General features: G+C 33.4%; 1 protein-coding gene and 1 long non-coding RNA gene across 2 annotated transcripts in view; one reads left to right on the top strand and one right to left on the bottom strand.

Moving 5' to 3' along the window:
* LOC127720696 (uncharacterized) overlaps positions 1 to 12456 on the top strand; it is a 150845-nt gene that overhangs the window by 80160 nt on the left and 58229 nt on the right. Inside the window, exons 10-11 of the mRNA XM_052227438.1 lie at positions 6163 to 6755; positions 8601 to 8815. Coding sequence (XP_052083398.1) covers positions 6163 to 6755; positions 8601 to 8815 — 808 coding nt within the window. The remainder of the gene's footprint in view (positions 1 to 6162; positions 6756 to 8600; positions 8816 to 12456) is intronic.
* LOC127720730 (uncharacterized) lies at positions 621 to 4226 on the bottom strand. Its single transcript, XR_007990966.1, has 3 exons — positions 3897 to 4226; positions 2390 to 2541; positions 621 to 1614 (listed from the first exon to the last, which is right to left on the bottom strand). It is a non-coding gene; the product is annotated as an uncharacterized LOC127720730 (long non-coding RNA).

A 12456-nucleotide genomic window follows, 5' to 3' on the forward strand; every position in this document is an offset into this window, starting at 1 on the left:
CAATAGGTCAACTATATTTGTTGTATGGAAGAATTGTTAGCTGTACATGCCTGCCTAGCATGGTTCATCTGACCTTGACCTCATTTTCATGGTTCATTGGTCAATGTTTAGTTTACTTGGTTAATGTTAAGTTTATGTGACAGTTGTAATAAAGCTTTATATTTAGGACTATCAACATAATATCAATGATTAGTAAAGAAGGCGAGACATTTCAGCGTGTGCACTCTTGTCTCTTTTGAATTTTTTCATATTTTTCTGGTCGGGGCCTTTTGTAGCCGACTAAAGGCATGGGTTTTTCTCGTTGTACTACAATTGCTTATATCAAGTTATTGAAAAGTCTGGAGGGTAGTTGTCTGATTGGCAATCATACCGCATCTCTTTATTTTTAAGATGAAAACAAGTAAATATCTTATGATGTGTGTCAATCAGTTACTGTCTCATTTGTTTTTATACGCTACATGTACATCTCTTTTTAGTCACATTGACAGCTGCAGGCATGACATGAACCCAGATCTAGAGTGGCACAATCAATACAGCAATTGTAAGGGGGTTAAAAGTCAAATATATTTGAAGAGTCTAAAGTTGAATAAGTTACAGAAACCAGATACTGAAAAATTAAATAAATAAATATCAACTGTTTTAATCATCTTGTATTTCTAATAAAGCCATATCAAGATCTTCGAAGTATTTATAGGCAGACAAATTGTAGTCTTCAGTATCGCTATCTGAAACAGCAGAATCTTCTTGCTCCTCGAGCTCCTCAACAACTTGTTCTGACAAAAATAACTTCTCAAGAGGTAACATATCACAGGATTCACAATTACAAGACTTAGTACACAAGTCACAGCATGAATGTTTCCTGCTTTCTTTCTTCATCAAATCATCCAAGTCTGAATTTCTGAGGAAATTACACATCAGATCCTTTCTCCTACAATCTTTAGCTTTAAGAATTGCCTTAACTTCCGGTTTCAACTTCTGCAAGTGGTATCCATTGTATATGATAATGGCAACTGATGGATTTCCATCCCTCCCCACTCGCCCTATTTCTTGCAGCAAATCTACCAGATTATTTGGAGGTCCAAATAATACCACTCCACTACACTTTTTTACATCTAAACCCATTCCCAGGGCACTGGTTGACAAAATAAGTCTCAAAACACTACTTTCCTCCTTCAATGCATTAATTATGATGTTTTTGTTAACATCTGGAGTTTCAGAATGGAACATCTCAATATACTTGGCACAATGTGGCAATTCTGTTACAATGTATTTATAAAGTTTGGAAGTGTCATTTATCGATTAACAATACAAAAGTGTACGTGGGAAGTCCTGACTTTTTTCCTCTAATGCATCTACTAACCATGTCATTCCCATTTCAATTTAATTTTTAATTTTGGAAGATACTAGTTTAATATTAGACTTGTTTGGTGATAAATTAATTTCTGTTGTGTCCTCCGCTAGCTGCAATATTTTCATGACCTTTTTTCCTAAAGCTTACAGTGTAAGTTGCACTTAAAGCCAATACTGTAGCATCGGAAAAGAGGGATCTTAGTTCACCTACATTTGAAAACCATTTTCGAAAAGCCTTTTTTTCTGTCTCCTTCATCTTGGCCCCTGAAAGAAAAATAGAAATAAGTACTTCTATAAAAACTTTTATAAAAGGTAAATATCAGCACCTCTTGCCTAGATTGTTAATTCTTATGGCAAAACAAAATTAAATACATGTATGTGCTTGTCCATATTGTTATGTAACAGCCTATCATTCAGTGGTTGTTGTTGGTTGCTGTCTATCACATTTGTTTAGGGTTTTATTTTTCATACATTCTTATAATTACATTGTTATGGTTCATCATTTTGCAAATAGTGGTCTTAAAAGAGCTTACTTTTTAGTATTAGGTTATCTCGTTCTTGAAAGCTGTACAGTTCTGTACCAGTGGTCTTAATTTTTTACTTCTATATTTTTGAAAATCTAAATTCATAAAAATGGGAAGGGAGTACACATCAATATATAGAAACAATTCATCCAAGTTTCATGCAAATTAGTTGAATAGTTTTTGAGTTACTGACAGGTTGACGATTGACAGACAGTCACAGGTTAGGGGAGGGTTGGGATCCCGCTTACATGTTTAACCCCGCCACATTCTGTATAGTGCCTGTCCCAAGTCAGGAGCCTGTAATTCAGTAGTTGTCATTTGTTTAAGTGTTACATACATTTGTATTTGTTTTTCGTTCATTTTTCATGCATAAATTAGGCCCTTTGTTTTCTCGTTTGAATTGTTTTACATTGTCATTTCGGGGCCTTTATTTATATACATGTAGACAACGGTAATACGTCCTGTAAATGTGCGAATAGAAATGAACATGGGGAATAAACATTGTATCCACTTACCAAATTGCTATTGTGTGAAACTCATCAATTACAACCAACTTAATGTTCAACTTCTTTAAACAATAGGGATCACCAACCATTGTTTCTGGAGATGCAAAAATGACATCTATCAACCCCTCTTTGATTTGATCGTCACTCTGGGGAAGATGATCCTAAAATGCAAAAAAAAATGTAGGTGGGCAGTCTCCAAAAAGACATATTTCTATGATAACTTCTATAATTTAAATGTACACTGTACAAATACCCTTTCTCGATCTCACTGCGTTTGATTAAAGATTGAAATCCAATGAAATAATTCTTATTGTTGTAAAGTCCATTACAGAAATGAATATACATGTAGCTGAGATTTCAATGAATGCATGGCATATTTTCTCGATTTTGAGATGTTTCTGCCAATGTATCTGTTTGGCCATCCAACATTTGTCCAACAAGGTCTTTTAGACCACTTTTTCATATTTTTTTTTTATTTTTTCATTGTTTAACACAAACATGAAAAATAACAATCTAATTTAAAAATTTCCCGCACGTTTCTGAGCCACGTAAAGCTGATTATGCTGTATGATTTTGCTCATTGTTGAAGGTCAGATGGTGACCTATAGTTGTAAACTTTGTCATTTGTTGTCTGGTGGAGAGTTGAGTTGGCAATTTTACTACAAGTCTTGTACATGTACGACATCTTCTTATTCTTATATGCATGTATATTTGTTTTGAGATAGATTATTAGTACATGTAATTAACAACATTTCCCTTGGACTCTGGCGCTTCATTAATACAACATGTAGTATGAAGAACTAGCATTATGGCCAAAACGACTGTAAAATACTGGCAATATGACCAATACAATCTGTTCTCGGTGAAATGAGACAAATTTATGTGCTACCATGGCTATGATCACTTTTTTTTTAACTTTGCTCATGTATATTTAAGTTTCATATTACTGCTTTGTTACTATTAGTCATGTGTATGTGTTGATATACTGAAGTTTAAATGTATGATCCTGCAAATAAATTTTATTTTATTTGATAAGGCATACATGTACATCTTTGCCTGGTCAGATGCGGATCCAGGACTATGGAAAAGAGGGCCCTGCATCTAGACACCATAAGGTGTGGGAATAACGTCTTAAGACATTTTTGTAAGATAGAGGCATTGCATTAATTATATAAGTAGCTCCAACACCATAGGCGGATCCAGGGGGGCCTAGGCCCCCCTTTTGTGGTAAAAATTTAGTTGATTATATAGGGAATCACTGAAGCATGACTGGAGCGGGCCCCCTCTTAGGTCAGTCAGTGGGCCCCCCTTACAAAAAGTTCTGGATCCGCCATTGTACAGGGGGATAACATGTCACCCCCTAACTGATCATGTGTTATAAACATCTTTATTATACAACACTGCCAACATAATAGTTATAATATAAATTAGGTGTTTAATGGCATTAAATACTATAGTATAGACTATTCCATTTATTGAAGCCTTACTACCACTGCATGCTTAAAGTTATACTAACCTTTGTATGCAGCAGTAATATTTCCAATGTGCGAGAGTTTTTCCACCTGGTCCTGCATCAGAGCTACTAAGGGAAAACAGACTAAAACTTTTCAGTCAGAACTGTTTTCAATAACCTCCCGGCCAACTGGAAGGTACAGTTGAAACGGCAGTGACTTGCCAAAACCAGTCGGGAGTACAGCCACGCACTTCTTCTTGTTAACTAAACACTCTTAAATTTCCTTTTGCTCCTTCTTTATATCATTTATACCAAATTTTGGCAAAACTTTTGTCAAAACGTTGTCCAAACTGGGCGCATCCATGTTATTTAACGATCCGATAATGGTATACAAGCCCGTCGCTGATTGGTTACCCGAAATTGATTTTCTGCACGCTGATTGGTCGGTCAAAGTTCACCAAATTTGACCCTAGACATGACCCTCAAGCGGCTGTTGTTAGATCTCCCACGCGCGACATATAAACAACGAGGAGCAAGTGCGGAGATTTAATTTTAATTAGATTGGAAGGGACCAGACCAAAGTATTTGACTGATCCGAGGTTCGACTCATCCGATAATTTCAATTATAAAGATTCATTTAATCTCGGCTTGGGTCTATTAAATTCGTTTCAAATTTATGGCAGGTGAAATATGTTCAACACACTAACGTTGGCCAATCAACACAGGTGTTAATTACCAGTCACCATAAACATGTCGTTTTAACTGTTATACAAACAAGTATATTTACTCAGCTTTAATCTCTTTAGAAAAATTAATAGGTTACATAAGAAATACATACGATTTGAATTTTTCTCATTATGTCCACATCTTTTGAAAATTCTTACTTTCGAACTTCGAGACCTCAGGATTAATTTACATTAATTTTACATCGACGGGACTATAAAATTTACTTGACTTAAATGTGTATTAGAATCAATCGAGTTGGTCTCATCAAAGGAATTTATGCATTGATCAAACGGGAATTCTACCAGGACCAAGAAATTACTTCGACATTTCCGTGTTGTCAACACAACTGAGTTCGACATATGAACTTCAGACTATGTTCCTGGATCAGTATAATTCTTTCTAATTGATCTATCAGTAACCATTTGTCAATCTAACACAGAGACATTGATTGTATAAAATGAATAGCTGAAAATCTCAAAGGGGCATAACTGAATTTCTCAGTAGCAACTAAAATTCATGTACTGGGGGTATTAGTCCCACTATGTAGACAGCCATAGTTGATATTTGTGAACAGAAAATCTTAGAAATCAGTACATAAAATTGTACGTCAAGCTTAACTGAGGTACTATTAACAAGATAATAAGTGTTAATCCAAAGTGTATGAAAGTATGTTTCGATACCTTTTATATATTTGATTAAGAGCAAATTATCACACTGCCTGTCCAGGAAGAATTTATAATTCAATATTTTTTAGAGGAAAATATTCCATTCAAGACAAAAAGTCTCTTGGCACTAAAAAAGGGGGAAAATAAGTCATATGCTGAAATCTCAGGTTATTTGAGGACACAGAGAGAGTATTGTAAAATCTTGGGAGAGCTCTCTAATTCCTAGCTGTGACCCCCCAAAAGACATGATCAATTGACATGTATGCTGTTTCCAGCAGTGTTATAGGAAACAGCATCAGAATTGTATTAGTGTTTTATTTGGGTCACTTGAAGATGAACCCCTCTTGATATGTCAATGGTATTTGGTATGCAATTGTATTAGCATTTGCATGTTTTATTTCCATGCAGATGATATGGCCTAGCCCCCTTATCATGGTTCTTTGGATTTGAAACATTTTTATAGTTTACATGTTAAATTTTGTGTTTTTCATGCAGTTTAAATAGAACCACTTACAATGAGTCAATATATGGTATTCGGTATGCAGTTGTATTAGCATTGGCATTTTTGTTTCGTCAGAGGTTATTTGGCCCTGCACCTTCAGTTATGGTTAATTGACTATGCATGTTTTGCATATTGTAAGTTGAGAAAATTTTGTATGCATATATTAAAGCAATTTTTGTAAAATGGACAAAAATGAAAGATTAATATTGCAATTTTTGTAACTAAATGCTGCAAGCAAATAATGCTATATGAATTCAAAGCACAAGTTTTTTGTATGTTATACATGTACCTATATACCCTGTCACAATTTTTGCAATAATGAAACATATTTGAAAAGTTCTGAATTTACAGGCAAGACATATCTCTGTGACAACAGTTTATTGTTTTTCATGTATGTTACATTTAATGTATATATATATATATATATGTTCTGCAGGAGCTGATGGCCATGATACACCATATGTCACTTATGCATCAATCCTATCAAAGGAGATCTCACAAGAACTGCAGAATGACAAATTCAGCATGCATGAATTATATATCGTCACCAGTGAATGGGGTATGGCTTTAGCAGTTACTGATCAGCTTGACAAAGAAATACTGTTCTCACCATGTACTTCTTTTCAAAGACGAAAGCGTCAAAATAAAGATACTACTGATGGAACTGATGTTGATAAAGATGGTAAACGAAATAGAAATAGCACGACTGGAGCAATACCAAAGTCAGGAACTGGGAAACTTGGCACTACAGTAAAGGGTGGAAATTTGGAAGATTGTGTGATTTGTATGGATACACCTGATGACCCCAGGAGACTTCAATGTGGTCATGTATATTGCCATAATTGCATCAGCCAGCATTTTAAAGTAAATAATCCTGTCTGTCCAACATGTGGTTCCATACAAGGTGTTGTAACTGGTAACCAACCACCTGGTACCATGAAAATATCTAGAAGATTTAGCCACTTAGCTGGTTATCCTGAATGTGGACGAATTGAAATTGAATATATAATTGATTCAGGAAGACAAGGGGTATGTTAGCTTGAATCTAAAATTTTCTAGCAATGTTGAAATTTGTTGGAAACCAGTTTAACATAGATTTTTACATTGGTTGCAATGAACTACTGTAAAGTCTCAGTGAAGTAAAAAACTGATAAATTCACTCATCTAATGTCATGCAGCAATATTGGTTTTGACGTTGCATCAAAATGAATTGAGAATGCAAAGTGAAAGATATAGATCCTTGCAGTTGGTACTGTATTTGTATTAATATAAATAAAAAAAACAAGCAATTCAAGAAATCTAATACTGAAAAAAAAGAGAGGTGAAAGAACCAAAGGGAATTTATACTCATTAGTCGAAAACAAACTGACTGTGCCTTAGCAAAAAACAAAATAAAGACAAATAGAACACAAAACACAACAATGAATATTACAGAATGAGAAACACAAACCTAACCAAGGCCATGGGGGTGATCTTAGGTACTCCAGAATGGTATGCAGATACTGTTCAACTCGCAACACCCAACATAAATTACCGATAATTAATGCATATGTTATTCCCCGAGGGTATCACCAGTCCAGTAGCCAGTACTTCGGTACTGGCATGAAAATACGGATTTTGTGTTATTAAAATTTGCTGTTACAAACTTTTCGAAATTATTTAAAATTAAGGAATGTATCTCCCTCATGCAAAGCTCTGATTCCTTGCCCAGCTTTGGCTAGACTTTTTGTCCTTTTTGGTTTATTGCTCTTCATGTTTTTAATAAGCTTTAGATTTTCAAATATTTTGGCCTCGAGCATCACTGAAGAGACATTGATTGTTGAAATGCGCATCTGGTGCAGAAAAATTGGTACAGTTTATGTTATTAAACCCACTATGAAATAATTTGCTATTTTGTCACCTGTTGAATATTATTCTATATATGAATTCTAGGATTAGTTTTTATACGCCCGTCAATTTTTGACGGGACATATTATGGTATACAAATGTCTGGTGTCCGTCCATCTGTCCGTCTGTCTGTCTGTCTGTCCGTCTGTCCGTCTGTCTGTACGGCGTCAACATGTCGCACCGTAACTTGAGAATGACTTAAATAAATTTCATTAAACTTAACATAGTTGTTTCTTATGATGGTCAAACAATCTGTATACTTTTTGGTGAAAATAAGATTAAAACTTTTTGAGTTACGGGACTTAGTAACTTAAACAGGTGTGTGTTTTTTTTCACATGTCGCGCCGTATCTCAAAAACAATTTATGATTATTGCTTTAAACTTTACACACTTCTTAGTTATATTAATCTTAAGATCTGTATACTTTTGGTGATGATTCAAAATTTTATTTTAGAGATATTGAGTATTTTGTTAAAAAAGGGGAAGGGGTTTTTCACATGTTGCGCCGTATCTCAAAAACAGTTTATGATTATTGCTTAAAACTTTACACACTTCTTAGTTATATTAACCTTAAGATCTGTATACTGTTTGGTTTTGATTCAAAATTTTATTTTAGAGATATTGAGTTTTTTGTAAAAAAGAAAAGGGGGTTTTCGCCGTATGTCAGAAACTATTTATGCTTATTGCATAAAAATTCACACACAAGACGACGGTCGAATCATGCGCTGATGGCGCAGCTGTTTATTTTATTTTAATTCCCATACTTTTTTCAAATACTATTATTCTAATTCTTTCCTAAAAGAAAAACATTAAGATAAAACATAAACTAATTACTGAAGAGTTACCTAACTAAGGACAGGCACTTCATTAGTGAATCCTGGATTGATGAATTTTAAAAATTCATTTCAATTGTTGAAAAAATACAAATATCTTGATATGATGACACCAAAACATGATAATTTTTACATGCCTTTGAATTCTTTATAGCCAGAACATATAGAGGAAGGACGTAGGTTTGAAGGTATAAGAAGAATAGGATATCTACCAGATAATAGGAAAGGACAATTAGTGGCAAAGATGTTAAGAGTAGCATTTGACAGGAAGTTGGTATTCACCATTGGTGATTCTCGTACAACTGGAAAACAAGGAGTTGTAACATGGAATGATATCCACCATAAAACAAACCCAAAACCATATGAACAGTATGTATAAAAGATTTGTGTCTTTGTCAACAATTAGTTATAGGCATGCTGCTGTAGCCATGCTATCAGAAACAAGTATATTCACTTGTCAGTCTCATATGATTTCTTATACCTAGACCATTTGTTTACAATATTCATTGATGAAAAGGGAGCTTCATATCTGTTCATGTGCTATAATCTTGAAGATGTGGTATGGGTCTGACTTAGTGTAGAGTCTTTTATGGTTTTTGGGATGGAAATAAATATTGATAAATTTCTCTAAAACTTTCCAATTGAAATTCCCCACTTTGGACAAAAATCAGGCTACTTCAACTTTCACCATGAGTTTTTATTTCTTCATGATAATTTATTTAAAGAATCTAGTGCAGTCTGAGCAATTACTGCTTATTGGATTCAGTAAAATTTTTTGAAACAGTGCTAGTTTTAAAGCCGACTTATGATTAAGTATAATGAAAAAGCAAAATAGGTTGTTCTGCAAATCAGTCATCATAAGTGAAGAGATTTACTTTTCATGTTTGAAATTTATATTTTCATAGTAGCTGCAATTCACCTTTCAAATATGCTATTGTTTAGCATACTCCTGATGATTGATCATGATTATGAAGTTCCATTGAAAATTTAGTTACATTGACATTTAATATGTATGATTGATTCCTTCATACACTTGTGTTAATGTCCAAACCAAAGTATCGCTTATAAAAGTAAAGCTTATAAGGGGGTAATCCTTTTTGTAAAACACTTCACAATTTTTTAAAGACTATCCTAAGTCAGGAACCTGATGTTCAGTGGTTTTCGTTTGTTGATGTGGTTCATAAGTGTTTCTCTTTTTTATATAGATTAGACCTATTTTGAATGGTTTTACACTAGTCACTTCTGGGGCCCTTTATAGCTTGCTGTTCAGTTTGAGCCAAGACTCCGTGTTGAAGACTGTACTTTGACCTATAATGGTTTACTTTTACAAATTGTGACTTGGATGGAGAGTTGTCTCATTGGCACTTATACCACATCTTCTTATATCTTTATATGAACTTAAACCCATTGCTTCTTTTACAATGAAAATGAACCAAGAACACTTTATGCTCCCTCGCCAGAAGTGGATACTTTATTGCATTTACTTTGTTTCTCAGTTCATCGTTCAGTCTGCAAGTCCATACGATTTTCATTCTAAAGCTTTAAAAATTGTCTTTCAATTGTATATCTTAATAATTTACCAGTTTGAATAATTTAATTTGTATTATATAAGTATTGATAGAAAGTCTATATTTGTTGTATGTAATGGCAAATGTTAACTAAGGTTGCGTTGAGATTTGACTTTAACTTTAAATTTTTCAATAGTTTTATCGTATTTTATCAGATTTGGATACCCAGATGATTCCTACTTGGATAGAGTTATTGATGAGCTCTCTGCTAAAGGTGTCACAGAAAAAGATATAGGACCAAACACGCCCATTTACTAGAACATGTAGAAAGGATTTCCTTATAACATTGAAAGGTATTTGAAGAAATTTATTGGGCATTTATTTCTCAGTATGTTAGATTACCTGCTTGTTATAGAAACAATAATAGCTTTTTTTAAGAATAAGGCCAAGGTAAGCATGAATAAAACAGACTGAAAAAGATGTGTAATCCATCTTAAATCATACAATCTTAATAAATAGTGAGATTGTGTTCATCCACAGAGTAACTTTCCCCTGTTATCCCCTGTTATAGCACGTATCACCTATCAATAGATTCTGAATTCACATTCAGTAGTGACTAATTAAACTGATATTAACTGTTAAATGTTATAAGACATGTAAGACATATAAAGCAGAGAAATCTGTTGTAACTGATAGTTTTGTGTCCAGCAACAAGCTTAGAACAAAGTGTTTAACTTTCAAATAATTGGTGTAATCTAAGATTCCTAGGAAGTACAAGTTAATGACAACCAGAATGTTTTGTTACAAAGGATCATGAAGTTTTATCAAACTTTCATGCACGTATGATTTACTTTACAAATACATATATATTATTCTTTTAGATTGGCCAGGCTGTTGAAGAAACGGCTCAAGAAATGGAAGTAACAGTACAAGTTTGGAAAGATATAAGAATCCTGGACAAACATTTATTTAATTTTTAGTTAGAGATTATACAATAGATTACTTTTCAATCATTCATAACTTTTATACAAGAAAGGCAGGCAATATGTATTGAATAAAACATTTATCACTAATTTATTGGTTGCTCAGTGTCAGTACTGTTTTAAAAAACAAATAATGCAATAACAGCCACTTGAGAGATGCCTTCACATATGTAAATGGATTAACCTGTAAGATTTGTAATTTAACTGTATAACCAAGAAAGCTTACATGTCATTTCTTATATTTTTTATTATCTATTTTAAATTGTTATGGGTCAGTTTTTTGTTTGCCGAGTTTTTGCTGTTTATAACTTAGAAATAACAATGTTTATGCATATATTGATATATATTTGCTTATCTACCAAATTCAATTTAAACTTTAAAAAAGATTAGGCGACAGTCATGAATGTTGTTTGTAAAGTCATTTTAAGCAAGCAAAAGCTTCATTTATCTATGGGTTTTATAAGTAAATTGGATTTCAAAATTTCAACAATTTTAAGAACCATAACTTCAACAATGAGCAAAGCCTATACCGCATTGTCGGTTATAAAAGGCCCCTAAATGACAAATGTAAAACAATTCAAACGATAATACTGACAACCTTATTTATGTACAAAATAGTGAACGAAAAACAAATACCTGTATGTAACACAGCAACAAACCACAGCCACTTAGTTACAGGCTTCTGACTTGGGACAGGCACAAACGAAATGTGGCGGTCTTAAACATGTTAGCAGGAGCCCATTTTGTCCCCTAACCTGGGACATTGGTGTAACAGTACAACATAAGAACAAACTATAAAAATCAGTTGAAATAGGCTTAACTCATCAGATGGATACAAATAGAAATACATCTAACAAAAACACAGAGTGGACGTGGCTAGGTACTTGTACACCCAAACAACAAAAAGACACTAACTACAGATCTGAGAGTACTAGCAGTTAGTGACAGCTAGTTCAAAGCTTATAACAATAGATAAAAACATATCATGCATCTAAGATTAATATATGTAGATTATATATATGTGTTGGGTTTATATAAAATATTTATGCTTTTTCATGCTTGAGTATCTGTCTAATTGATTGTTTACCAATGTAGTCTTTTAATTTTTAAATGATGAAAATATTTTGATTTAAACTGTAGCCATCAATGATCACTTACTATAACCAGACATCTGTTTACTAATCATGCAAGAACATACACTTTTGCATACAAGACATCTTGAATTGTTATTCTCTTTCTATTACTAATTTTTTAAGAAATATATATATTTATTGTTTTATTTACAACTGCAAAAAATAAAATTTTGGGTTCGTAAATTGCTATCATGTCATAGTTTTTGTAGTAGTCGTAAGCGTCGTCATCGTCTGAAGACATTTGGTTTATTTATGGACAATAACTTTAGTTTAAGTGTATTGATCTCAATGAAATTTTACCAAAAGGTTCAATACCACAAAAGGAAGGTTGGGATTGTTTTTTGGGGTGATGGTCCCAATCGTTTAGGAATTAGGTGCCCAAAACA

The sequence above is a fragment of the Mytilus californianus genome, unplaced genomic scaffold (assembly GCF_021869535.1).
Source record: "Mytilus californianus isolate M0D057914Y unplaced genomic scaffold, xbMytCali1.0.p SCAF_11, whole genome shotgun sequence".
NCBI lineage: Eukaryota > Metazoa > Mollusca > Bivalvia > Mytilida > Mytilidae > Mytilus > Mytilus californianus.